Raw genomic sequence first — 26,685 nt, forward strand, 5'->3', positions numbered from 1 at the left:
TTGTTATTTGTTAAAATTATTTATTTGGAATAACGAACTTACATATATATGTATTTACATATATATGTATATTTATAAATATTTATATTACTTTGGCATATGGGGCATATGTTTGTATGTATTGTATATGGTTGTGTACGTTATAGCTTTGTATTTTAAATATTTTTAAACTTTATGTTCAATTTATAATAAATTGCTAGGCAAAGACTCCATTCTCTGCTTAGAATATTCTGTGCTCTTGTTCTGGAAAGTCGTTCTTTCAAAAGAAGAAAGAAACGTTAAAGTTAACTAAGTACAAACTACACAACATTTTGAAACTCCCATTTCAGACACCTCTCTATCAAATAGAAAATTGCTTAAAAGATATTTTTCAAAATTTTCACATAACATAACCGTTGCCTTAAAATTGCTCAACTTACTTTGGCCGACTGTTTAAGTTTAACATTAACTCTATAATGGAGATACACATATTTGGGAAAAAAATAATTAAATTCGCTCGTGTGTGTTTGTGGGTTTTTTTTTAACAATATGTGTATCTGACCAAATTTATAAGAAAGCAATTTGGATATACTACCATATGCTGAACTACAATATGTATATATGTAAATATTTATACGTAATATATATGTATATTCATTTTTCTTTATAACGATAGATACAATCAATCACAATGACATCGTAACGCCTCTGCGACGGAATTTTAAATAAAAAAAACCTTAAGATTAACCATGAATCGCAATGCTTTTAATACTTTGTTGTCCTTTTATATATTTAAATTGCGAAAGGAGCTGTTCAACAGTTAAGAATAACGGATATTTTCCATTTATGTTCAAGTCAGGATGTTTTTTTTTTTTTTTTTTTTTTTTTTTTTTTTTTTAGATATATTCGGTTGTTGGAAGAGATAGCGTTCTCAAAACCCAAACCAATCACATTTCATTTGTACATATATAAAAAAACATTAAAAACATTGTGGGCTAACAATTAATCACTTTTTCGTGATAATATGGACAAACAATGAACAAAATTTGTTAAATTGTAATTGGGTTATAAAAACCATAACAACACTTGAACTTAAAACATATTAATGTTTAGGTAATATTATTTAAATAAAAAAAATAACTTATTGTAGATATGAGGATGACATAAATTAACTTACTTATGCACTTGATTCTATTTGTAAATGCAGTTTCAATATTACTTCTACTTGTCTTGAATATTTTATATCTTGTAGGTTGCGCGTATTTTGGTATGAATTTATGTGAATATGTATATGTATGTATGTATTTTCCAAGTGCAAGGTAGAGTTACTGCTGGAGTGCAGCAGTACCTTCGGCCAACTCAATGGCAGCCACACCAGCTTCTGTTAGTGTTACATTTGCATCAAAGTGTGGTTTGTGAGTGGGCGATTGACTTGGTGTACAATTACTGCTTTTGGGTTTGCGTCCAAACCAATTGCCTAGTCGCCGTCGACCTAGTGATCCTGTAGATACAATTGAGCTGTCTGTTATTGTGTGCTGACACGCAATTCCTGTAGCGATGGAGTCGCGGGATTGCGATTTCTTGGGCAACGTATCCGAATACTTGGCTGGTGATTCTGGCACAGAACTATCGCCACTAGCGGAGGTTGTACCACCGCCACCGCCCAAGTTGTGTTCCGAGTCCGCTTGATCAATATCCGAATGATCAGAGTAGTCACCGGGCCTCTGATCATAGTTGTACTCAAAGCCAGTCATCTCCGACACATACAAGACCTTGCCCCCAAATTGCCGTTCTAAAGCCAAAGTATTAAGAAAACGATGCTTGCGGGTAGCCGAACGGAAGCTAAAGTCGTACCACTTAGCCTGCGACTCGCAGTATATCCGGAGCGAGTTTTTTATTGAGTGACCAAACATCTTTCCGTCACGGACATTTACTACACGACAGGAGTCAAGAAAAACGCGTCCTTTATACATAAAGTGGCTACGCTTGATAATGTCACGCTTGCAGTAAACGAGTTGATTATCGAACAGGAACAAAGTATAGCTGCTGTTCCACAGGTTTTGCTTCTGACGGGTGGCATCAATTTGCAGGAAAAATCGAGTGCTGTGCAGATGTAATGGCGGACCCTTAAAGTTTTGAAAACTTGACTGGTGGCGGGCAATGGTCTCGCTGTGCCGTTTTCCTTCATTTACAGCTTCTGTAATGCCGCGCATTGCCTGCAGAGCTTGATGTACAGTTTCTTGTGAATCTGGAATGTCCAACTGTGTTACATCGGATTGCTCATAATCAATGGTAGCTGTGGTACCAGGGTTGCCCTTGGCAAGCTCTTCGGTATGGACCAGCGCGTTTTTCATAATCTCGCTCAGATGTAGCGGATAACGACAGATGCGTTGTACAGGCGCCAGCAGATGAGCAGAAAGCGGCAACTCGGCTAGATTCTCAGACTCACGGCAACTAATAGTGTTAAATGAAAACATATACAAATTACAAAAAAAACTGGTCTTGATCATTAAATATACGAACTTACTTCTCCAATATGATGCGGGCATCTTTTACGCGATCATAAGACTCGAGTTCAATTAAAGCGCGCGGGTAGGCATTACAATAAGTGGAGTAGCAAAGAAACCCTTTATGCTAGAATCAAATTATGAAATTTCGATATTAACAAAAAAATATATGCAAGACGTCGCGCCGACTTCGGTATACTATAAATAAGAACTTCAAATAAATAAGATTTAAATTCACATGCTGGTTTGCAATTCTCCAAATATTTCGGAGAATTTTTTTTTCCCCCTTTTTTTCGTCAGGAGTCAACTTTCGAATTTGGTGAATCTAGCGTAAGATCCATAAGTAGTCCGACGAAGGAACTGACGAACATTATAACTCGACTCTTGATGCTGATCAACAATGTACACATATGTACATATGCATACAATTTGTCGACTTTAATTTATAGTATACCATTTCAGCTCATGAGTTTATCACAAAAATACTAAGTGTTTTTTAAACCTCACCATATTGAGGAAAACCTTTGCGATTTGGTCCTGTTCTATGCCGCTCCGCAAAGTCTGAAGAAATTTTCTCTGAAACTTGTAGATGACTGATATATTAGAGAATATCAGGCGAATACTGTTGGGCGAGAATATGTCGATGCGCTTGCTCATTGCCGGCAAATATCTATAGATAATAAATATGAAAATATTAGTATTGAGTGCACCGTTTAATAATTGTTTAATTCAGCACTTACCCATCACATATCGAAGCTAACAATTTCACATAATTAGCTTCTGTTTCAAGCAACTCGCGAACGGCACTGCGACGAAGGACAGCTGCGTTGTCCAATGGCACATTGGCTGGAATAGTTGACAGGGGAGCAGTCAGAGGGGTCGACGCTTCTATAATTATTGTGGTTATATTGCTTTGATCCATTATCATTGTGGCGTCCGGATCATCGGAAAATTCAGTCAGGGTAACGGGTTGGGATTCACCTTCAAGCGTTTGCGCTTCTTCATCTTTTGCCTTTTGAGAGTTGAAGAAGGTATCAGTTTCCGGGCAGTGAATTATGCGCACAAATTCCTTTGGAAACCATCCCAGTTCATGATCGAGGATCTCCTCCACTATACTAACGTCGCCCTTTCGAATCCTCCCGAACCACCAAGGTCCAACTTCCTTTCGCAATATCTCGATCAACGTGCCGCGCTCTAGTCCTAATTCCTGCGCTCCTCCAGCAGTAAAATTGTAAAGTACTTCCGCAAAAATAACGGGATAGTAGGTGCTAGCTATAAGGAGTAATGATGATTTGACGTTTCAATTTTCACATATATAATATTACTGATTTTGAATTACAGAGTGTATAATACAAAGAATGACTACCTTCATCATGTGAAGCGACACTGTCGCTATCGCTATCCTCCATATCTATTCGTTTAATGCCATAATGTTCAAGTCCATTTGGTTGGCTTAAAGATCGGGTTGGTAATGATTCAGGAGCTTCACGCTCTATTTCATCGATGTGCTTGCTTATTTTAGACTTTGTACTAGCCTTTTTCGTCGCATTAGTATTGAGAATGCCGCTTGTTTTTGCAGACTTAGTGCGGCGTATTATACGCGATTTTATTTCAGCAGGCATGTTAGTGGCTGTCTCTGATTCCAGTTCACAAATAGAAGCGTTTGCGGCTCCATCATGTAATCGAGCAACCTGATAATGGTCATCTTGTTCAAGCTCGACCTGAATACCCGAATCGCCTGAATTACATTTGTCACGTCGATTAAATTTGGTCTTGCGGCGTTCTTTTGATGAACGCCAAATCAGGGGTCCAAAACGATATTTTCCAGAACTTGCGTCATTAACCTCAACAATTGGTTCTTGTGCTGTTGTCCCAATGCCCAAGGGCGCTGTAAAAGAGGCAGTTGGCGGAAGTGCAGCTGTAATAGTGCCTGTTGGTGTCGTGGGGGATGACTTGGGCTTAGTAGGCTTTGCTGGCATATGAGTAATATTAAGTTGGTTGCGTTGTTGGAAATTATTGAAAGTGCGTTTAAACTTCTGCAACACACCAAAGCCTCCACTTTCTGAATTGTAGCAGCCGTTGTCTGCAAAGTTGGCCAGTGCTGTATTTTTATTTTGGAGATTCCTTTGTGTGGATTCGGAGTCTGTCAATGCAGGACTTGATACGGCTCGCATCTGTTGTGACTGTAAGGAAAAGAAAGTTGAATTAGGCAAATGACATGATTAGCGCTATGTGAAGAGGCGATGGCCTCCCCTTGACTAATACACTAATACACGCAAGCTTTTATGTCTTATCATGTTGGACCTGCTTTGTTAAAGAACCCTGCTAATATATGTATAAGAGCGTGTTTCGGTCAGTATGATTTATTGTAACAACAAATATGACATGCATTGGCATGTGGTCGGCTGCTGCTCTCTTTACTATGCATACATATATTTGTATATATGTATGTACATACATATGTATGTGTATGTAAAAATATCTAAAATAATGAACAATGCCACAGGAATTCGCATGAGATTCGTTGTAATTTTCAACGTTCACAGGTGTACTACACGCATAATATGTTGAATGCGTTGGAACGCCTTAAAAAGTTTATAGATAAGTTGGAAAAAGTATATACTATAATACAGATTTATCTAGCTTTGCTTTTTTTGACAAGAAAAACAAGCACAGATACTGATGCTGCCACTGACACCGACACCGATAATAATAAATAGACTTTGAAGGAAAAAATTTAAAAAAAAAACACACACAGACACACACCATCGTTTATTCAAAATCAATTTTCCAAGATATCAAAAATTTATTTTCACAATTTAAACTTGTTTTAATTGTATTTCAAACACCGATAAAATAAAACAAACTGGTGCACCTTTCATTGACGTAACTAATGTTAAAGTTTTTTGGTAAATGGTGAAAAAATTATCAGACGTAAAGTAGACGGGCAAAGAAGTTATCACTCTGACTGGACAATGGGTATTAGCTGACCTGTAAGAATTGCCCATTCCACTTGTATTCCACTTGCCCCATCCAAGGCAAAGGATCATTAGTTACAAACTGTATGTTGCGGGATTTCTTGTCTGACATAGCTGGCTGCTCACACGCAACGTAGTCAGGAGTGCCAGCGTCGAAATCCCAAAACTTGATCAGGCCATAAGTATCCATAATCGTGGGCACTATCAGCTTTTTCATAGTGTGAAGCAGGAATGTAGCCAACTGATAGTATAATATGTAGCTAAAAAATTTCGATCTATCCTAGAGTCACCGTTGCCTCAGTCAGGTGCTATCAAGCGAAGTGATAAATAATAACTGATTGTCAGCGATTGCTGATTGTACTGAGAATTGCAAATGCGACGCGCTCTGCTGGCCGAGTGTTGAGTGCCGCGAGCCGTATGGCCTTTTGTTAATGGGAACGATATCACCATTGATTGATAAACATTAAAGTGTTCTTTGGCTGCTTCTTGTGGGGTCACTCTCTGTTGTATAATATAAACGAGTCTATTGGTTGGTTATTGTGAGCTATGCATACAATTCGAGTCGGGAGTGAAGTGACTTGATTAGATTAGCACTAACATTGCCAAGCCCACGCTGCGAATTGCTGTTGGTTTGTCTGGGTCAGGCTATTGTTACCGACCTTGCCACAAGTCTAAATTTTTTTGTTTCGTTTGATTAGCTTTTATCCTTTGGTTGAGAAACGCATTGAATTCAATTAAATCAGCTGCAAAGCGATAACAATTCAATTAATTTACATGCCTTTCCTTGGCTCATCTCCTTCACATCATTTACCACCTTTCAACTAACATCCCTGTAACACACGATCTAAACGCCTATTGTTAGAACAGGAAGATTGCACCAAACGTTTAATTTATGAGCGCATTGAACCTGTCTACAGTAAACAAACATGTGACTGAAAAACTCATTAAAACACAACACAAAAACGGAAATGCTTTTCCTTTTGGCTTTTCAAATATTTTCATAAACAAATCAAGAAGCATTTCTTGAAGATTTGAAAGAAATGAAACAGAAAGCAGCAGAAAACAAGTATATGTATGTATGTACATACATTTGTATCTGTTATGTTGGTAAACATCAATTCCATCGATAATAAATATCAATTTCTCAGGTTCATTTATAGGGCCTGGCTGTAGCTGCGGTTAGATAAATCCATATATTGTTACATATAATATAAAAATTACTACAGGTCGTGCGACAACTTTTAGATACCCTTTTTCTAGATAGAGTTAACAAAAATACGTAATCTGTATTTAGCAAATGAACTCTTCATCCCAGGTAGTTTGTTCCATGAGAAATAAGTATGAATACATACACATGTACATATGTATACTTCTTAGCTGGCATGACGATGCAAAAGAGACTACGTATCACATGCATCTTCGGACTAATCGAAATATATATGTATGTATATGTATGTATGTACAAATGTATGTAAATGCCTATGTACATATTCAATGTGACTTGGTGTTCCCACATGAAATTACTTATAAAATTCCGTTTAATACGATTTCAAGTTGCGGCTGTTAAATACGTCTTCATGCTGTTCGTGACATTGTACTGCTTCTTCAGTGAAGCTAAAAAATAATCGCTTTCATGGTGCAGCTTCATAGAAGGCATATGTACATTTGTATTTTTAAATTTCTACTGAGTAAACTTTAATGCACTCAGAGTACAAAATACATACATATGCCTTATGAGGATGGCTATGGCTACAAACCACAACTAGAGATACATATGTATATCTACATACATTTGTGTAGACACAACATGCATATGTACATGTGTAGCTCTTCCTGAACCAGCGCGTGACACCCTCGGAATTGCAGCTGTTGCAGTCGCTCATTCAACGTTGGAATACGGCAGGAAATACGGCAGCTGTCTTTTATTTTTGTTTTCTACTTTCTGTAATGCGATACAGTGGAGAAGCCAAACAACCAACTCTATGAGGATTATTATTACATAAAGGAAAAAATAAATACTATGACTACGATTTTTAATAAATTATTATTAACCGTCGCGGTGCAGTAAAAGGAATACACATTGAAACAGTCGAAAATATTCAAAGCAAATATAACTCACCAAGCCAACGGTGTGAGTATTGCATTTTATATCAAAAACGCTTTTAGGAAAACTGAAACGAAAAAAACAAAATGAAATCCGTTAGTTAATCCAAGACAATTTTAATGTTTTTACAAACATGTTTAGTAGCTAAGCATGTAATAAAAAATGATCGAAGAACAAGCACAGCTGTTCGTTCAAACGCAAAGGTTTACTGCTCCACATGGCCTGCTTGTAAAAATGTAGCGGACTATATAATTTTGTATATATAGCAGTAAGGTATTGTTTCGAATGGAAACTTGGTTAATGAATCTTTTTGAAGAAACAAAAAGAAAGAAATTCCAAGAAATGTAAATTTTACTGAGTGAATAGAAGCAAGCCAACAAAAACTCCGGCTTAAGGAAAGCCAGGTATGATTTGCAACAGGATTGATGTTGTAAATACAATATATCTTAAAACCCAGATATAGATGACACTTCCACATGGTAGAAAAGCTGCTTTAACCCTCATTAGGCTCACCGTTGTAAGGTATTAAAGCGACGTCCTTTTGAATGTATTTTACTTTGCATATCCTTCAAACCAGCCGTCGATTTACGACTGTGGCAAATACTTCTATCTATTTTGGACACGAAATCTGGTTGAAACTGACTCTGATAGAAGGCCATATTTCCTCGTCAAAAGAAATATTGGCAAGTTAAACTGAGTCAGTACAAGGCACTTTTAATATTTTACCATGATCAATGGTGTCTGCTTGATATTGAATATATGTGGTCTTCTATACACCAAATATTTCACAACAGAACCGCACGTCTCGTTGATTAGAAAGAGACTGATCTTCGTTGCAAAGGACGAACTATGCAACCCTCATGCTATAGATTTTTCTGATGCTCTTGAGCTGCATTTTGCTATCGAAACATTCCTGACTGAGAGTACAGGTCTGCGTTTCGAGGTATCTGAGACGCGCACCTAAATGGTTAAATTGAAGTTTCACTGATTTTCCTTTGCCTGAGTTTTTCGGCTCTCTTTTCTGTTTTCAGAACTCTCGATCGATGGCTGACTTACAAAATTGTAAATATCTAAAAGCGACCGTTGTTGTTTTTCTCTATGACATCGCAAAACTCCTCTTAAGGCCATTGTCGAAATATTCATAGCTGACGTTGATTGTAACGGAAATAGAAGGGCATTTGTACAAGTAGCTTTTCATTAATATTTACATCCCTACAGAACGAGTAAGGGTGTCATAATCTTTCAAATATTAAATTTAACGATAATTCCGTGACAACATCGAAGTCTTTGGCCTTTGGATTATGGGATCTATATATTACAGTAGTCCTATCTGAATTCACAGAAAACGACCAGGTCTTGTTTCTTCTCGACAAGGCACAAGGTTACAGGCGTATTCTTGCTGTTTGCAATTTACACCAAGGAGTCCGATAAGTGAAACAAAAAAATTTGTTACTTTTTTTAATGCAAAAAACATGCAGGGTCAGAAAATACACATACTTTTATAAGTATCCAGGTACACATGTTGTTGACGAAAGGCTGCCTATAGCCTAAAACTGGTTTTTCACTCTGAAAATAAATAAATGCCGCAAACAGGTCGTTACATACCTGAGGAAAAAACTACGGCGGCCAAGGACAGAATTTGACAGTATGGTGCCGATGTTTCTCCTGGTGTTGTGCCGCAGGCTTAACATAAACCTCAACTTTTTCGACCTCACGAGGAGCATTAAATAGACTCTACTTCGACAACATCAAAGAAAAATTAATCCTTCCTTTTAATAATTAATTCAATCTTATCGACGCCCATGGAGCCTGATCTTCATGAAGGACAAATTTGTTAAAATTAATGTATAAACAATCTAAATAGATGTGGGATCCAATGGTATGTTTCGCCTATGCAATGTTTTTTTAAGTTGTCGAGAACTAAGCAATTACAGTATTGTTGGAAATCCAAACACCAATGTAATTCAGACTTTAATCAATAGCTTTTTTTCATACCTTTTTTACCTGTTTGGATCTTCTCTATTGAGAAGTCTCTCATTACCCACAATACACACATTTCGACCCCATCAAAGTTAACCTGGCTCTCTGGTTTCTTTTGTCTGCCGTTCAATATGCCTCCATATATGTATTCTATCTCTTTAAATACCTGTGTGATGACACCTTCTTAATGTCGACTTCTGTTTGTTGATTACAAATAGGCACTATCGCTGGTGCCTTTATTTTTATCATTAGTTTTTAATTCCACATAAAATTGTTTACGTGGCTACTGCGCTAGGCAGTGGTGCTAGCATTGCTTGCAGACAACAAATATGGTATTGAGCAGTATGACGAAATCGGTTTCATATTATTATCAGTAAAATATCAGAAGTTTTTGTATCGCGATTGAATTGTATGGGGTAAACACATACTCATACATACTCAAGGGACAGGATAGTTTCCTACAATTTTCCTATAATTTCCTTATTAGTTATACCTCATTACATGTGATACGCCATTATCATCTGGCAAATCTGTGTTTCATTTTACATTTTTATTCGGCGTACATATTGACAAACTTAAATTAAATATTCAATTACATAAATATCGGATAAGAAATCTGGAAGACACATGCAATCATATTTATTGTTCAAGGAGGCATTAGGAACATTAGAAAGCAAAATTAGAAAGTCTGCGACGAATATCCATCGACCATCAAATGATTTGGATTAAACATTGTTGAATTGTTTTTGTACGCTACACCGGATCATCAGAGAAAGTTTAAATGCAAACAGCACATCTGTTGGCCGTACGTTCGTTTTCTTGTCTGCTGCTAGTCGATGCATGATGCATTTGTGCTTTAAATGACCAGTGTCACTCCACTAACTAGAGAATCAGAGCAAGTTCCAATTCATTTTCGTAAGCAAACGTATTTCGTAGTAAAAGTTCTTTCTAGCACAGATATGGCTCATGTTTTTTTTTTTAACCCTATAAAAGCAAGTTCTCTGCCAAATTTAATATATATATGTAGCGTTGGAAAGGTAGTTAAATTTGAAGCCCACACTGCTAGGTATTAAAGAAATATTTTTTAAAAAGGCACTTTAAGATTTATCTTACACTTTTTTTTAACAAATAACTGAAAAAGGGCCTTCTGGGATAGATGAGTTGCGCAATTTTATGGGGCAGAAGAGGTTCAAAAATGTGTCCCAAATATTCACGGTTGTAGGCTGACAACCCGTAAAAAAACATAAAGGGTGGTCAACAGGTCATAAGCAAATTTTACATGGCTGATTGGAGGCAATTCAAATACGAAGAATCATACGTAGCAGACGTCACGGTGTCACTCTCATCAAAAAATCAATGATGCGAAAAATGTATAGTACTTGCACAACCAAACAAATCCGCTATCCTAGGACAAACAGATTGACAGGCGTACGAATGGACGGACTGTCCGTTATAAACATTTGAACAATTTTTAAAAATACCCTACGCAAAGGTTATAGTAATAAGCAGCCACAGATGCAGCAGCTGTGCAATGAAAAAGAAGTCCGAACGAGGGGTTGAAGTAAAAATACTTGAACCAGTTGCTACTTGCCACCACCACTAAAAGGAACACAATATTGGCATGCATCTATGTATGTATGTGTATGAATGTACATATATATGTATTATGTCTGTGTGAGTGTGTGACGCAAATGCATACCTAAAATGCATGTTCTGCACTTATGTATCTACGTATGTACATACATATGTGCAGATGTGTTCTAGTGTTAAATGTGTAGATACATATGAATGAACTATGTAGATAACAACGAATCTCAATCCATATTCCCATAATACATGGCTACATGATAAGTTTTGAGTCGGTATGCAAGTACGCACACAAATTAACTTATGTGGATGACTTACATTGCACTTTTGCTCACTTCGTTGATGACAACTCTGACATTTTCACGTTTCACGTTGTAATTTGCTGTTCTTGTCTGCTTACATAAGGTTGTTGTAACAGGTCTTAAATACCATTTACTCGTGTCCTCCACGTCTTGGTTATTTATTTCTCCGGTATCAAATCCATTTGCTGAGGCACGCCCACTATCAGGGCCAACCGGAATGCCGGCACAGGCTTTGGTATTAGCATCCTCTTGGATACCTACAGTGCAGAAGACGAGCAGCTCTTCGGCTTCCTGTTCATTGCATCCTTTTTGAGGTTGGGACATTTGCACCGTTTTTGATATTTAAATTTTTTGCGTAATATGTTATTGATTTGTTTTTTTCATAGATACACACATTTGTGCATAGATATAATTGTTAATATTGCCGCCAAATACGCGCTCACACATACATGCACAAAAAAAAAATACACAGAATTTTGCTCTCGGATTCAAGAAAACATCCGCGCACGAATTTCCGAACCCGAGTCGATCGGGAGGGCGAAAGGGACAGAGTGAGAATTTGAATTCCTCTTCTTATAATACTACCCTACTACGGTCACTCTATATAACGATAAACTATCGATTGTTCATGTTAGCTCATTATGAGTTACCCTAAATAATTAAAATAAATAACTACGTAAGGTAAAGCTGATCTACTTTTCGGCGTGGCGTCAATAATGAATGCAGTTACAAGAACATATTGATTTCATATGCAAAAATAAAAGAGACAGTTTTTAATGGCCCAGATTTCAAAATCTTAACAGCCACAAACAGTAGTATTTTATCTTTAGCAGAGCCCAGTATTTTAATCGCCCCTTAAATACAGGGAATTATTTGAAGTTTGCCAAGTTGAATTTTCCCGGTCAAATCAGGATTTTTCAAAGTATAGTTGCATGAAAATTTTAAATTTAGCTTTTTTAAACATAAATTGTGGATTTAAATTTTAATATTAATTGCAACATGCAATATTCCACAACTGCCTTGACTGAATTGCGATGAAATAAATGATGAAATAAATTGTTAGTTACTCACCTTCCCTTAGCTGAATCGGCTAATCGAAATTCCAAATTTGGTAGAGATTTAGTTCTCCGGCAAATCTCAATTTGGTTCTGTTTGTTTTTGACCATCACATCCAACAAGTTATTTTGAATACTGCAATTCGATTTAAAATATAAGATTAGAATACTAAAACAAACAGAGTATTAACTTAAAAGCGTGGATGAGAGGAAGAAGGCGTGGCAAATTTTAAAACTCGAGCACCATAGGTGCAATTGTGTCGGAAAAGCTTTCTTCTGCCCGTTACATACATTTTGGCGATTCAAAAATATCATTTCACCCTATGGGTCCATGGGAAAAACTTAAGAAAAATACATAGTTGTTTCACTTGGTGTAAAGAATGGCTTAATTTAAATAGCTAATTTGCTAAGGTAACTTACCTAGTCTCAATGACGTCTTCTTTTTGATTTCCTTCGTCGCACTCCACTGTTGTTCCTGATAATGGTGAAGCAGATTCTCCTACAAAAACCAATGAGCTGGCAGCCAATGTAATTACGCGTGGTTTAACAATAGCCGTCAGTTGTTGACGCTCATCCACATTGTCAGGACTTGTCAAAGGGGTGACACCCCCACTACACAATAGGGACCATTGAGGAATTGAAAGCTTAGTTATCCTTGGGGCTTCCATTTCTTTATTAATGGCTACCGTAGAGATATGAGTATAGTGAGCTATGGGTAACGGGTTTGCTATCTCTGTATCGGTATTATGCTCAATTTTTTGTACTTTAATTGCTGTGGCACCGGGTGTTGCTTGTTGGCAAGTCCCACAACATGGCCAATAGTCGGAATTATTAAGAGTTTTGCTATAGCTTTTGTTTGCTCTTTCTGATGATCTGGCTAATGTATTTGGACTAGAATATAATGAAACCCAGTTATTTAACTAGTGTACATACGCAATCTTTTTTAAAACATTTATGCAACTTAACAATTTTTTCTGGTCATTTGTGTTAGGTTAGGTTAGTCAGCTAATGTTTCAAAACTGGATTTTAGCCCATCGAGGCTTTGGTGCTTTTCAGATAAGTTTACTTAGTGGGTTCTGGCATAGTTGATTAGATTACGTTAGCGGGGTTAGTGCTTATTGAAGTTGTTTTTAGCTCAATACCTGCTGTTACTTTTTGACTGACTTGCAGTTGATGTCGCTTGTCTGTATATATAATCTCCGCCTACCCCTACCGCCACTTCTATGGTAAGGTCATCACGCGATCCTGGACTCCGTCGGAGCGGACGCTGTGGCTTTAACACTGTCGTGGGGTGTTCATATATTCTCGTTTCATTGCTCATAAAATTAAGTTCGCTATTTCCGCCAGAATTGATGGTCTCACGATTACGTAAAATCGCAGGCAGCTCGTATTCGTTGCTATCGCCTCTCCGAAAATTCATTATAGGCGACTTACGCAACATTTCATGATCACACAAACGTGACCCATAATTCTGCTGCGGACTTCCAGATGACTGAGGAGATCGGGAGTTGACTGGAGAATTTGACTTTCGTATACGGGTAGATGACGATTGCACAGTTGGGGTTGCTTCGCTGCTTCCAGGCTGAAGAAAACGTAGGCCTTCGCGATAGTCGTCATCAAATGAGCGAGTTTCCCTTTCCATACGAAGATTCTGATTGCTTCCACTATCTCTGCCACTAGCAATCGTGCCACTATTCTGCGTGGACCTCAATCCTCCATTCCCACTACGATTGCAACTCTTATAGTCAAAGTCGAAAGAACGAGGTTTGTCCACGTCCACGTTCTGTCGTTGTTGTCTCGCGCTGGTGGATGCTTCATTTACGAGCATCTTGGCACGAATAGAAGAATTAAAAACTGCTGAGGATTGAGGCCCACCACTGGGTAGGCGTACCTGCGTCTGTTGATAAGCAACTGCCAGGTGCTTTGTCTGTCCTGCAGACTGACCTTCTACACATACGATCGATCTGTTGTGGGCCCGATTTGGTGAGCGCTCACTTAACTGAAGAGACCTGCTTGCGTATAGTTAAGGTATGTATGTTGTAATTTTGATTAACTTCACCTTTAGCTATAAATTTGTGTATTAATGTATCCTTTAACATCTTTAAATTTTAAGGGGCTTTACTAGTGTGACACTTCAAAACTTCAATCCTGTACAAAGTTCAAATCAACTATAATAGGATATATACAAATATATTTATATATGTATGCGTTTATTCAATGGCTTTTAAAATTATTCTATGCAATGCATTAAACAAGTTTCTCAAAAATCACAGAAAATTGTCAGTGTTTTCACTAGCATCGCCCATTAACTGTTAAGATATTAAAAGTATTTTAAAGGCATACAAATAACTCACCTCGAACGTCTTATTCGATGTTCCTGCTCTGCTTGCTTGACTGCATTGCGGCTGCCCACGGCACGGCGATGGCTGCCGGTGATAGGCCCTGCACCAGATTGAGTTACATTCGATCCCGCTAGTACCCCAATAGGTGCAATTCCTACTGCAACAGTGACATTTTCAGGGACAAGAGTACTGCCATTGGGCTGCAAGTCGCCACCACTATAGCTAGAACTGGAAGAACTGCGGGACATAGTTGGCGGCGTTTTTTCGTCGTGTCGTTGTCTTCGTTCTAATGTATTATTTCTTGAGCTTGAATTCTGCCGCGAACTTGTCTGTGATCCCCTCTTGCGTCGCTCTTCGGGAGTGATTGATCGAGACTCTGGAGTCAGTGAACGTTGCTTACGCAGACTGCTAGAAGAGCTGTGACTTTGTGATTCGTTTCGATCAGGAGTTAGTGATCGTTGACGCTGTGTTTTAAATGGCGATATGCTTATGCTAACAGTATCCGCGGTTGTTGTCGCATTTGCAAATTGATAGCTGCTAGTAGAAAGGAATTCGGAGGAGCCAGCATCATCGTTGTCTAGCTCATCATTCGAAAGGTCTGTAATCAGTAAAGGTGAAACAGAGTCATTCCGTACTATCCCTACAAAATGTACTGCATTTTAAACAATGTAGAAACTATTACTTACCTGAACGCGCACCACTATCGCATGAGTTCAAGCGTTGGTTTATTGTTGTATCGAAGCTACGAAACCGGGACACTCCTAGACTAGAAGTTGGGTGGACTTGAACTGGGCCACCACTGGCCATGCGGCAGAACTGGGATTTACGGGAACGTCCAAGCATATTATGACTCTTAGACCGTTCAAAGGTCACCAGATCTCGATCTTGTCGAGCGCGTGGAGAATATTTCGATGGTTGACTGTTGTTGACGATCCCAACGCTAGGCGTGTTGTAAGCGGGTGGCGCTTCTTTGATGGATGCATTTAAATAAGCGGTAGTCTGTTTAGCAATTTGAGGCTGCAAAAATTTTGGAGAATTGTCCCGACTACGGAGCGATCCACTGCTACCTCCGCCGCCCTCGCGTTTGGTCAAATAATTCGGAGAGTTTCCTGTTAATGTGCTGAAATTGGGAAAGCGTTCTTGCTCGCGCTGAAAAGCTAATGGTGGCATTGGTCGCTCTGATAAGTTTCCATCAAAACTGCGGGAAAAGGTTTCCACATAGCTGTCGGTGGGGGCGGGTCGCCTCGTATCATATTCAAAGCTACGTGAAAAAACCATACCCTTGGCACCAACTACACCATTGTTCACATTATGAGCATTGAGTCGTGATGGGATTTGTTGTATTTGCTGTTGGCGACTTGGCTTTCTTCGTTCAAGTGGTCTCGGTGAAAGACTATTGTCCTGAAAGGCAGGTGGTGGCGATAGAATAGGCGTAACTGGTGGCGGGGATTCCAAACCGTTGGGGCTCTTGACTGGCAGAAAACCGGGACGTTCATTTAATATATTTGCCAACTGTGGGTCAATGATTCGATAGCCCGGTCGTAGTGTAGATTCTCCTCGTGTCGTTGAGATGGCATTAAGTCGTGTTTCATTACGCTGTATCAGTTCCTCTACCTTTGAACCTACGAACTTTGGCTCAAATGGTAAGTTAGAAGAGCTGTTGATGTTACTCTGACGTGAAAGTTGAAGAACTCGACCAGAACCGTTCTGCTGCGCGTAATTAATTCGCCGATATCCGATACTACCTGCTTGTTTCTCATCTCCAATGCAACTCCCACGCTTCGTATTAACCTGTACCCAACCAGATTTGTTTAAATAGATTTCCTCTTTGTTTGAAGCAGGTGAAATGGATTTTCGGCCGCTTTGAACACCGTAAAAGTGCTCTCCAAATAAATATGTGGGCACAGCTGCGCCAGATGTATCTCCGGTATTTCCACCGCTGCCCATGTGGAAATGCATTTTGCGTGCCTCCAGCTTCTCGTTAAAACTTCGATTGGATGCTTCAAGACTTTCGCGTCGCTTTGCAACGTACTGTTGGAAGGCAGACAGATTTTGTTCTTGTGGTGACGTAGACAATCGCCCAATTCTGGTATTTCCTTGTACCGTGCCTATCTCAGGTTTAGCTGACACGAAGGCTGCATTCGCCCCATCTTCATTAATTTCATGGCGTTGTTGTCTGACGCGTGAGCGAGTACGTCGTCGTTTTGGTAAAGCGGGCAACGGTAGGGTGCTCACGTCTAATTTGTCTAAGGTCGATGATGAAAACTCTAGTTCGTCGTTCTGTGATTCCCGAGTCACCGAATCTCGTGTTAGATGACTATCGTCCGACTGCCCTTCACTGGAATCAAGGCCAGAGAAGTCCTGATTCCTTATTGTTCGAGGCTGTGGTGTAGCAGTTGAAAGAGCAGTCCTTGCAGCAATTGCATTTTTATGTGCAACAGAATTACTGCAATAAAAAGGAGAACCAACAAAATAATTTTGTTTATATTATGAACAAAATTTTATCAATTTCAACACAACATTGAATAAGATTTAAGGTTTTACATTTATGAAGAAAAGCTTAACTTTATAAATCAATGTTCAATTAGAAATTTTTTGGAAATTATACTCCATTTAATTTTAAACCGATAGTCCAAAGTGAATGAACCATATCTGTAAACAAAATGCCTTCTTGTGTAAATATCAAGGTCGATCCATATTTAAGTTGAAAACACTAACTATAATAGCTTCGTCCCACACTTAAAATGAATTCTTCTATTCAAATTTCTATGCTAAAAAAAAAAAAAAAACGTCTGTCCGTTCTTCATTCACTGGAATGTGGGCTCATGCATATGTGCGTATTTATGTGTGATGTTAAGGCCAACTTCTCATTTCACCATAATCGGAGAGCTGTTCTACCCACTCATTGCGCTTAAAGAAACTTGAATTGGTAAAAGTCTTGCCACGTAAATTCCACGTACTTATACAGATAAATACATGGATTTGACAGAAGAAAAGACACATTTATCTATATATGTATGTATAATAGCAAATTAAATATGTACGTAACCTTGCTTTGAGCATTATTTTATTTTGGAGAACTTTTTATTATCTCGAAAATGTATTATGTTGTTGTAATATCTACATATGCATATGTGTATGTATATAAGGAAATGCATGCAAACATACATTTGTAAGTAACATATGAACATACATACATACATAGATTGAATAATGTGTTAGACATAGACATACCTACATATGTACATATGTAGATATGCATCATAATCTCATCGGATGATGGACCAAATATCTAGTGCGTTTGTGTCAAGAAAATGCCCACATGCTATGGATGACATACATGTATGTATGTATGTATGTACAAGTGCCGCAAGTGGAATTCAGTGCAATCGAATTACAACATATTCCAACGTTGAGTCAAAGGGGTCATTTGAAGTTTAGTCAGATTAACTTCTCTCATGTATCAATAGCTTTCGCCTGAACTGGCCATTAATGCGCTATCATCATATAGTCAATGTAAATAGATATACATACATAAATTAATGACAATTAGCGCTGGGGTGGTTTTTTTAATTTCGTTTACTTTTGTTTTTCAGTTTGCAAACATAATTATGGCTGGGTGAAAGGATTTTGCCGTTACAAGCGCAGCTCGTTGACAACACAACAAAAACATACAACTAAATAGGTAGTACATATTTACTTCATGGATTGTTAGCTCCATTAATGATCTGACTGAAAATTCCTGCACATTTGTCAAGATATTTTTAGCTCGTGTATTTCTGTGGTCACAATATGCACTTTACGAAATTAATTTACCTATCATTTATATTTTATGTACGTAACTTTCAAATATTTGTGATAATCTATTCTTCAACATTTATTGAAGAGACTGTTTTTTAAGAACAATACAGTCTTAACATGACATTTTTTAATGACCAGAGCTTGAAACTTGTAACTGTTCACACACTTTTGGAGCTCGGTTCAACAGACTCGAAAATATGAGTATTCCTTGTCTTTATTCTTCTTACCAAACTTGGATTTTTTCCAATTTTACGAGTGGGTGTTACGGCTTGTATGTTTATCTAAATATGCTAAGTTCGAGTTAAATTTTCTGAACTTTTGTTGGTGATATATGTATGTATGTCAACATTAAAAAGCTTACGACTCAAACCACGACTCAAACCACAACTGTAAAAAACCTTTGTTTAATCAGTGTTATCATGACGATCTCAGTGGAGATATAATAATTTCCCAAAAAGATATAGTGCTAGGGAATTATTCAAAAAGGAACACACATTTTACGTATATCCAAGATAAATGTCCAGCTACCAACTGAATAGTTGTTAGCCAAATAGGATATCAGAAAATTCCACGAACTACCACAATACCTACTCTCAGGTATGTATAAAAAACTTGATTTCAATCATATTTTCGCCAAGCCGATCCAATGTATGAAGACACGAAATCGATTGCATTCGCTTACATATTTCAACTTGCACTTTCGACTACGACTACTGGCCATTGGCCCGGGCTTAGTTAAGTCACTTAACAAGTCAGCTAAAAACATCTTTGGAAAAAGCCAATGACCAACTGCTGTTACATAGTCATGGAAATCGAGTTTCACCTAACTTGTATCAACCAATTCGTTCGTATTGATTGAAAATATCTAAATTTAAGTGATTTTCTTTGAAGGTCACAAAAAGTTTACATTAGACCAAAAAATTTTTTTTTGCAGTTTTCAGCAGCTAATGAAATCTAAAATTCAAAGTTCATGCTGTGTGCTGTAGTTAACCATGAGTTCGTTTGTTTTTTCTTTATCGTTTTTTGGTCTTTAAAATGGAACTTGTTCTTAATTAGTATAAAAATTGTGTTTGTCGTCTAGTTTGCTTTTGTGGCATCTATCTAAAATTATTCAGAATATACACACACATGTACGTACATGTTAAAACTAATTTGACTGGTTGGTTATTTCTTTTTATTTTATCTTAGATTTCTCTAGCCCAGGAACAGTGTAAACGTATTATTTTTGATACGTTAGATACTTTTAAAATTGGCAAAGTGCAATTGATATAAAACCTGATGTTAATTGTTTCTTAAACTTTCTATTTTATTTTACAAGCCGAATTAAGGATTTCAGTTTTCCTTTTAAACCCCTCCAGCTGTAAGCCGTTCTCCGAAGCGTATTTCCGGCAAGTGGTATTTATGATTCCAGTATCTGATGCGTGAGCATATAATTTTAGGATATGTATATAAAGTGATGACAGAGACAGGTCACACCAATAGGGTTGCCAACAATGATAAAGACAAGGCTGCTGGCTTAATGAGCGTTCCATCGTAGCACTTTAGTTTATCTCACTCCGTCCGACCAAGTGAATTGTCTTAAGTGTATCGCTTTTGATTTGACTAGTTAGCAGTATCTTTTCCTGCCGCTTCTCTCATTTCACTTCCTACATGACTATTTTTCTTTCTAATAATATATTATAAGATTTGCTACTTGTCAATTTCAAACTATGCATTTACATATTGACAGTACACGGATTTGACGATGTCAGTTGACAGTCTGCGTTTTTACACTTTTAAATCAGTTTTGCGGTTGTGTCTATAAACATGTACATACATATGTACATGCAATATGTGTATATGCAAAATCAAATTGCATTGACCTAATTAGGAGCTAAACGAAAGTTTTTATTTTCACTTGCGATGCCAAATTCTTTACACTTTACTAACCAAGGGTTGCAGTTACTCACTTTTTTTAAATGTGAGGTTGGACAATTTTAACAAGCAGAATTACCACATAAGGCACGTATAACAAGCACTCGCTCTAAAACAATTTTGACAAATAGTGAGTACATATGTATACTTAGACGTTGATTTCGCAGTGTTGCATTTGATCACATTTGAATGTGGCATAAATCACTCACACAAAAGAAATTAAAACGCCTAGTCCATTGACTACTGCGTACACGTTCCTCCTAACTCTTCTTCATACCGGAAAAGATAAAAACAACAAGTGTTTTTTTCGTTATCTATCGTTCAATACACAAATTGTTACACACACAATCTCAATACAAGTAAAAACACCAAAAAAAAAAAAAAATATATATATTGGCAAGTACTAACAAAAAAAAATCGGTTAAAGGAAGCTTAAGCCGAGTTGCATACCTTTGCGTCAACGTTGCGCTATCCGTGTGGTCCGATTTACAACTGAACTCGAATTCGGTTGGGCACTCCGTAAGCTCCAATAATGTGTTGCCGGTGCTTGTGTTGGGGATGGCTGAGTTGCTGTGAGCAGCTTTTGTTGCTGGTTGTAAACTGGTCTGAGGCTGTTGCCCCTCCGAATATGTTGCCTGAACGTTCGTCTCTAAAATTGTATTTTCGGTTTTTGTTTTGCTCCCTGCTTCGTTAGGTGTACAAGCTCTTTTAGCCTCCTGTAGTATTTGGCAACTCTCAATGCTCTCTGTGGGTTGCGTTTCCTTCTTTTTTAATACGTTTCTCTTTGGCTTTTTGGTGTGTTCTGTATTTTCTTTTTCAACGCTTAAAATTGGTGTAGAAATAGTGTCACTAATTTTGTCATCTGTGGGGTCAGGCGTCTCGTTATCCCGCGCCGACAATATACCCATATCTAAAAAAGAACCCTATTAAAATGGGACAAGATAAATATCCAATACTTTTTTAATCTCTTCTCGATTCTTAATTTACCAGGTTGTTTAGTCTGGTTTATTAATTTGTAGTTACTATATTATTTGAAATAACATTCTGTTATCTCCGGTGGTAAAAACATTATAAGTATAATTTGGTTATACTTATGATTATGACCGATAAAAGCCTAGTTCTGTGTACGTCACATTAAGATAAGTGAAGGAAAACATTTAAATTGTGTAACGAAAGGAGTGTGGAAAATATTAAATTAACTGAATAAACCATCTAGCCTTTTAGATGTCGGTGTCTATGATAACTGTCTTGTCTGCGTTACAAACATTTCACCGATTTTAGGTTGTACTTTTACACAGAGCGGAGGTTTTTTAACTGCATTTATCTTTGTAAAATTAAAAAGATTACTTATACATATGTATGTATTTACCTTGTGATTTTGAGACACACCGCCTCCAGAGTCTTCGCTGCGAGCATCATAAAACACATCGTCATCCTCCCCTTCTGCTCCACTGGTTGAGGTATTAGCCGGTGTTAACGATTCCGTTCTAAAATCCGTAGTTTCTTGATTACTTTCGGTGAGGATTGAAGATTTTACTTTTAAAAGGCAAACTCCCAATACCGATTTGACCGGTTTCTCTCTGGCTTTCGCTTCAGCTTTGAAATCATAATTAACAGTTAATGTCTCGCTAGTCTCGCTTTCCAGAGATCGCGACTTTGTATCATCTTGAAGGCCTTCCATATTTGCTTTTAGTTCTTGCAGATCTGAATACGTAGCTGGAGAAGGTGGAGGTGGTGCGGGAATATTATCTTTACGTCGTGTGCTTGCACTGGGAGCGGCTGAGTGAGATTTTGACACACTGGCACGATGATGTCGTTTGGTAGTGGTAATCGGCTGTTGGGAAACGGACGCCACATTTAAATGTTGAATAACATTACGGTGATCTCTACGGTCCCTTGTATCCGTACTGTTCGGCTTTGATTTAAGTTTTGGGCTAACAGTTTGGGCTTCCATTGATCGGCTGTGGTCTTTAGGTATGGCACCTGTGGTTGACGCCACGAGTCGATCTAAAGATGGATATTCGTGGCGTTCACTTGGCTGTAACTTACTATTAACTAGGGATCGCGGCGTGGGTTCTTCTTAAAAGTAAAACTTTGTCAATAACTTTGATACTGGTGATATCTTGTTATACTACTTACTTGGTGTGGATGCCGTCATAGGTGCAGACTGGGCCTGTAGGCTTGTACGTGGAGCCGGTGTAGGCTTGGATGGAGCGGGTATGCGCCCTCGACTTAATGGTAGTGTAGTCACCATCGGGGAGGAGAGCTCTTGGGTAAGCCTTTGGTTAGGACTAGAAGATGGATTGTTAGTGGATCCCTTGGGCCCATGTCGTGTTGACTCCATGCTATTGTTTCTCTGCATTTCGGATTGATAAATACTGCGTTTTACATCATTTACATGCTTGAAAAAGTCCTGAGCGTATTTATTTTGCTTGAGATCTGCGTATTGCTGCTGTGGTTTCTGCTTCACACTGTCTGTCTGAATAACTTCCGTGGTTGTGGAAGTGGAAGGTAAGGTGCCGGCAGCAGTTTTACGAGGTATGCCGCTGCTTCCACCACGTGCTATGGAGCTGTACATATCATCAAAATCGGAGCTAAAGTAACTGGAAGAACAGTCACAATTCCATCCATAACGGCAATTATCCGAATAGCTACACTTGTCCATTATAACAGAGGAGCCTGTAGTACCTATCACTCCATCTAAACTGCACCGACGGCAGTCGTAACCGAAGCGACAGCTCTCAGTACTACCAAAGTAGCGTCTCTGCCCCGCATTTCCGTAAGATGCCAACAAATTTCCGTGACCATGACTATGTCGGCCATGTGATGGATATCTCAAATAGCGCTGAGAGTTATCACTGCTACGTAATGAGAATTCACTTAGAATGGAGGCCTTTGAATCACTTTTATACATATGAGGAGGATCGTAGGATGAAGAATCGACTAGTATTTGCGATCCTCCCATAGGGCGGCTTGCCGCGTACATCAAGGAATGCGTCCCGATTCCGCCTCCGACTCCTCCGATGGCGTAGTATATGTCCCCTGTTGCTGCAATGGGAGTAGTGGCCAATACATTTGCCTCTAGGCGGGTCATTGTGTTGTATTTGTTGTGATAAGGTAGGGAATCGCTGGACGAAGACGATTTTGTATTCAGACGCTGTAGAGATGTCAAACCATTGGCATTTTGATAGCTAACAATGTAGTGTTGCTGTTGTTGGGGAGGACGTCGCGTTGGATTGCCGGCGGCTAGCAATAACTGACCATTGATACCACTAACAGCATAATGATTTGTGAGTGGCGTGCTGCCCATAGGAGTTCGATTTTGTGAAGAATAGTAAGCACCATAAGTATGATCCGGATGTTGTTGCATTTGCTCACTGGGTGTTGTTGTGACGGACGTTGAGGCTGTGGTCGTGGCGGTGGTTGTTGATTGTTGAAACTGTAACACTGGATTGTAGTCGCCAGTAATAGCAACAGGTGTGGTCTCCATTTTGTAGACACCTGGATTGTTAGGATTGTACGACTGAAACTCTAGAATATGAGCCGCAGGAAGATTGACATTAGTCATGGGTAGTCCTTTTTTATCCTGTTGCAGTGACTGGACTTTGGCTTGACTAATGTATGGCTGCACGGGCTGCTGGTGATGCTGTGAATGTGCACCTTCTAGGCAATACTCACAACTCTCATTGTTGCACTGTTGCATACAAATTTCACAATCCGTCGACTGAGCCTCTCTTTGTTGCTGTTGCGATTGTTGCACGTGTTCAGCTTTCTCAGATCCAGCGGCTTCAACACCAACTGCGTCAGACTGACTCTGGCCAATTGTGTCCTTAAAAAATATTTCCTCATAAATATTCTCTTCGCTACGAGCATGTAGTTTGTTTTCACTAGCAGCACTTGACGACGCCGTATTTCGCTGTTTGTCAACCAACTTCTTTGAGCTCTTAAGGCCCTCTTTCAGCAGATAATAATTAAAGCTCTTAATACCAATTTCTCCCCGCAGAAATCGCCTTCCAATTGCCATTTTGGTTGAATCGCTAGCTGCTGTCATCGTCGAATCTTGAGCCGAGCTACGCACAGAAAAATCATCCAAGTCATCTAGTTCACTAGCTTTAGTATCTAAGGCCATACGACTGCGTTCCTTACGACCACAGGTGTTGTACTCTTGACTCTGTTTGGTCGTCGCTGTTGTCACCTGCTGCTGACGGTTGTTATCCAGACTCAAGTTCCTTTTCTGTTTAGAACTGCGTTTTTGCAATGCTTTCTTGTCGCTCTTTTCATTTATTGACATTGCTAAACTCCGTTCTAGACTACGCACCCTGCGAGTCATGCTATTGCTGCTTCCTTTGATTGGTTCTAGTGGTTCGTTCTCTGAACTACTTGAGTCGACGTCAAAGCCCATCGATCCACTGCCCCCAGTTCCAGTGCTAATTTTTAAAGGATTTTGTTTGTTCGCTGCATATAGTAGGAACTCTTTCGTTAACTGGCTTCGTTTACCTAGCGAACTGCTGCCTGTCTCTGAATGAGCAGAATGTTTGGAACCTGTTCCACTGCCGGACTTATTTTTCTGTTCAGTTAAAGTCGACTTTCCAGATATACTGCTTCGTCGCATCGGGTTTGCCAGATGGCTTATATCTTCAGTATACGCAGGATCATCGTAAATGCGTTCACGCACTGATATCGTTGAACGATCCTTCGACTAATAGGGTATGCATAAATAGAATATTAGAGTACACAGAATTACAATAGACAAAACTGGAGAGAATGATTTGAATTTTCAAACTTAATCCAGAATATTATTTGTCATAGCATATTTACCTTAACTTTTATTTTCTTTCGACTGCGATGAGGTATTGTTACATCGGTTAGTTTTAGAACCTTTGGTCTTAATGGTCGTTTGGAGTTCTTAACACGCTCATAACTGACGTCCATTGTTTCAGTTGTCATAATTAACTATAGATGCCTGTAATATTTTCAAAAAAACGAAGAGAATACTGAAGACCCAATAAATATAGAAATTATTGATTGTCTGTTTGATTTTAATTTTTGTTTTGATTGGTGCATGATTTATAAATAGCTAATCCACGAACAAATATATAATTCTAAGCTGTATTGGCATTCGATAGACTTATTTGCCCTATTGTTTTGATACTTATTTTCGCACAAAGAATAATAATATTTTTAAAATTTAGTAAGTTTGGGAGCAATATTGATACAAATTAATGCTTAGCCCATTATATGTCTTCCGAATATGTGTGAAGTTTTTTATTTGCATGTAAAAATATGATAAAATATGATAAGTTCTTCATGCTCTTTGTGATTAATGAAATATAAAACTTGTAATCAAATATACATAAAATCTTATCATGCTGATAAAGCAAGATAAAGAAACACAATTTTAATTGCCTTTATTTTTGTAGAACCAATTATTCTTCTATGCGGTTTCTATATAATCACAGTGCCAAAATATGGAAATAATTTAATTCTTATGATTTGCCACTCTTCGTATTGTCATTGCAGTAATTGTATGAGCGAGCATGGAATGCATATACATATGTATGTAAAAATATGTGCAGTGTACACTGAGCTCTCTGTCTCCGTTTAGGGTGTGGCTATCTGTGTATCAAACATAAGTTAAAGAATTAAATCTTAATATCAGTAAATTTTAAAAATACATTTACAATCTGCTTTCGCTTTCGTATTCTTTCAGTTTTCAGTCATACATACTTTCTGGCATACTTTTAGGAGTCATTGGTGGTAAAATTGCGACATTCCGTCATTCCTGCCGAACAGAAGGAACCGAGATATAAGTTCAATTTCGTTTTTAAACATAAGATAATTAATTTATTCGTTTTTGCATATAGTACTCGGCAGATTTTTATTTAAGGGAGCGGCTTTTAATTAAGTCAAGTCCCTTTTCACGCATTAGTGTTTTTTTTTTTTTTTTTTTTTTTTTAAATACGAACTTTCACAATTGCAAATATATATACAGAAACACACAAGTTAGTATGTGTTTTGTGCTTTCGAATTGCTTTTCGATGTTTTAACCACTATTCGTACAAAATTGTGGTCCGACTAACGCTGGATGCGTTCGTTTGACGTAAACTAAACTAAGTTCTCATACGCTGCGTCAATC

The 26,685-nt window shown here is 38.2% G+C and overlaps 1 protein-coding gene and 1 long non-coding RNA gene across 10 annotated transcripts in view; one reads left to right on the forward strand and one right to left on the reverse strand.

Annotated features, from left to right (window-relative positions):
* Positions 1 to 26,404, reverse strand: RhoGEF3 (Rho guanine nucleotide exchange factor 3). Of its 6 annotated transcripts, none has more exons than XM_068283826.1 (16): positions 26,277 to 26,404; positions 25,368 to 25,512; positions 22,689 to 25,248; positions 21,919 to 22,625; positions 21,000 to 21,472; positions 15,521 to 17,280; positions 14,847 to 15,432; positions 13,635 to 14,501; positions 12,913 to 13,383; positions 12,509 to 12,628; positions 7,584 to 7,635; positions 3,853 to 4,669; positions 3,227 to 3,758; positions 2,994 to 3,156; positions 2,507 to 2,613; positions 1 to 2,433 (listed from the first exon to the last, which is right to left on the reverse strand). In XM_068283826.1, exons 2-16 carry the CDS (start codon positions 25,494 to 25,496, stop codon positions 1,305 to 1,307), a joined length of 10,473 nt encoding a protein of 3,490 aa, XP_068139927.1. In that variant the 5' UTR covers positions 25,497 to 25,512; positions 26,277 to 26,404; the 3' UTR covers positions 1 to 1,304. The 6 variants fall into 6 exon arrangements, with proteins under 6 accessions (XP_068139927.1, XP_068139926.1, XP_068139929.1 ...); XM_068283825.1 differs by having other exon boundaries at positions 21,919 to 22,628; XM_068283828.1 differs by lacking the exons at positions 25,368 to 25,512; positions 26,277 to 26,404 and having other exon boundaries at positions 21,919 to 22,628; positions 22,689 to 24,976; positions 25,047 to 25,153.
* Positions 1 to 26,685, forward strand: part of LOC137572053 (uncharacterized) — a 34,546-nt gene that overhangs the window by 1,283 nt on the left and 6,578 nt on the right. For 2 of the 4 annotated variants that reach the window (XR_011031519.1, XR_011031518.1), the window contains exon 2: positions 18,431 to 18,519. The exons of the other annotated variants lie outside the window; for them this stretch is intronic. This is a non-coding gene — a long non-coding RNA (uncharacterized lncRNA). The remainder of the gene's footprint in view (positions 1 to 18,430; positions 18,520 to 26,685) is intronic. 4 annotated transcript variants of the gene reach the window in all.

Source organism: Drosophila tropicalis, unplaced genomic scaffold (assembly GCF_018151085.1).
Source record: "Drosophila tropicalis isolate 14030-0801.00 unplaced genomic scaffold, ASM1815108v1 contig_169, whole genome shotgun sequence".
Classification (NCBI taxonomy): domain Eukaryota; kingdom Metazoa; phylum Arthropoda; class Insecta; order Diptera; family Drosophilidae; genus Drosophila; species Drosophila tropicalis.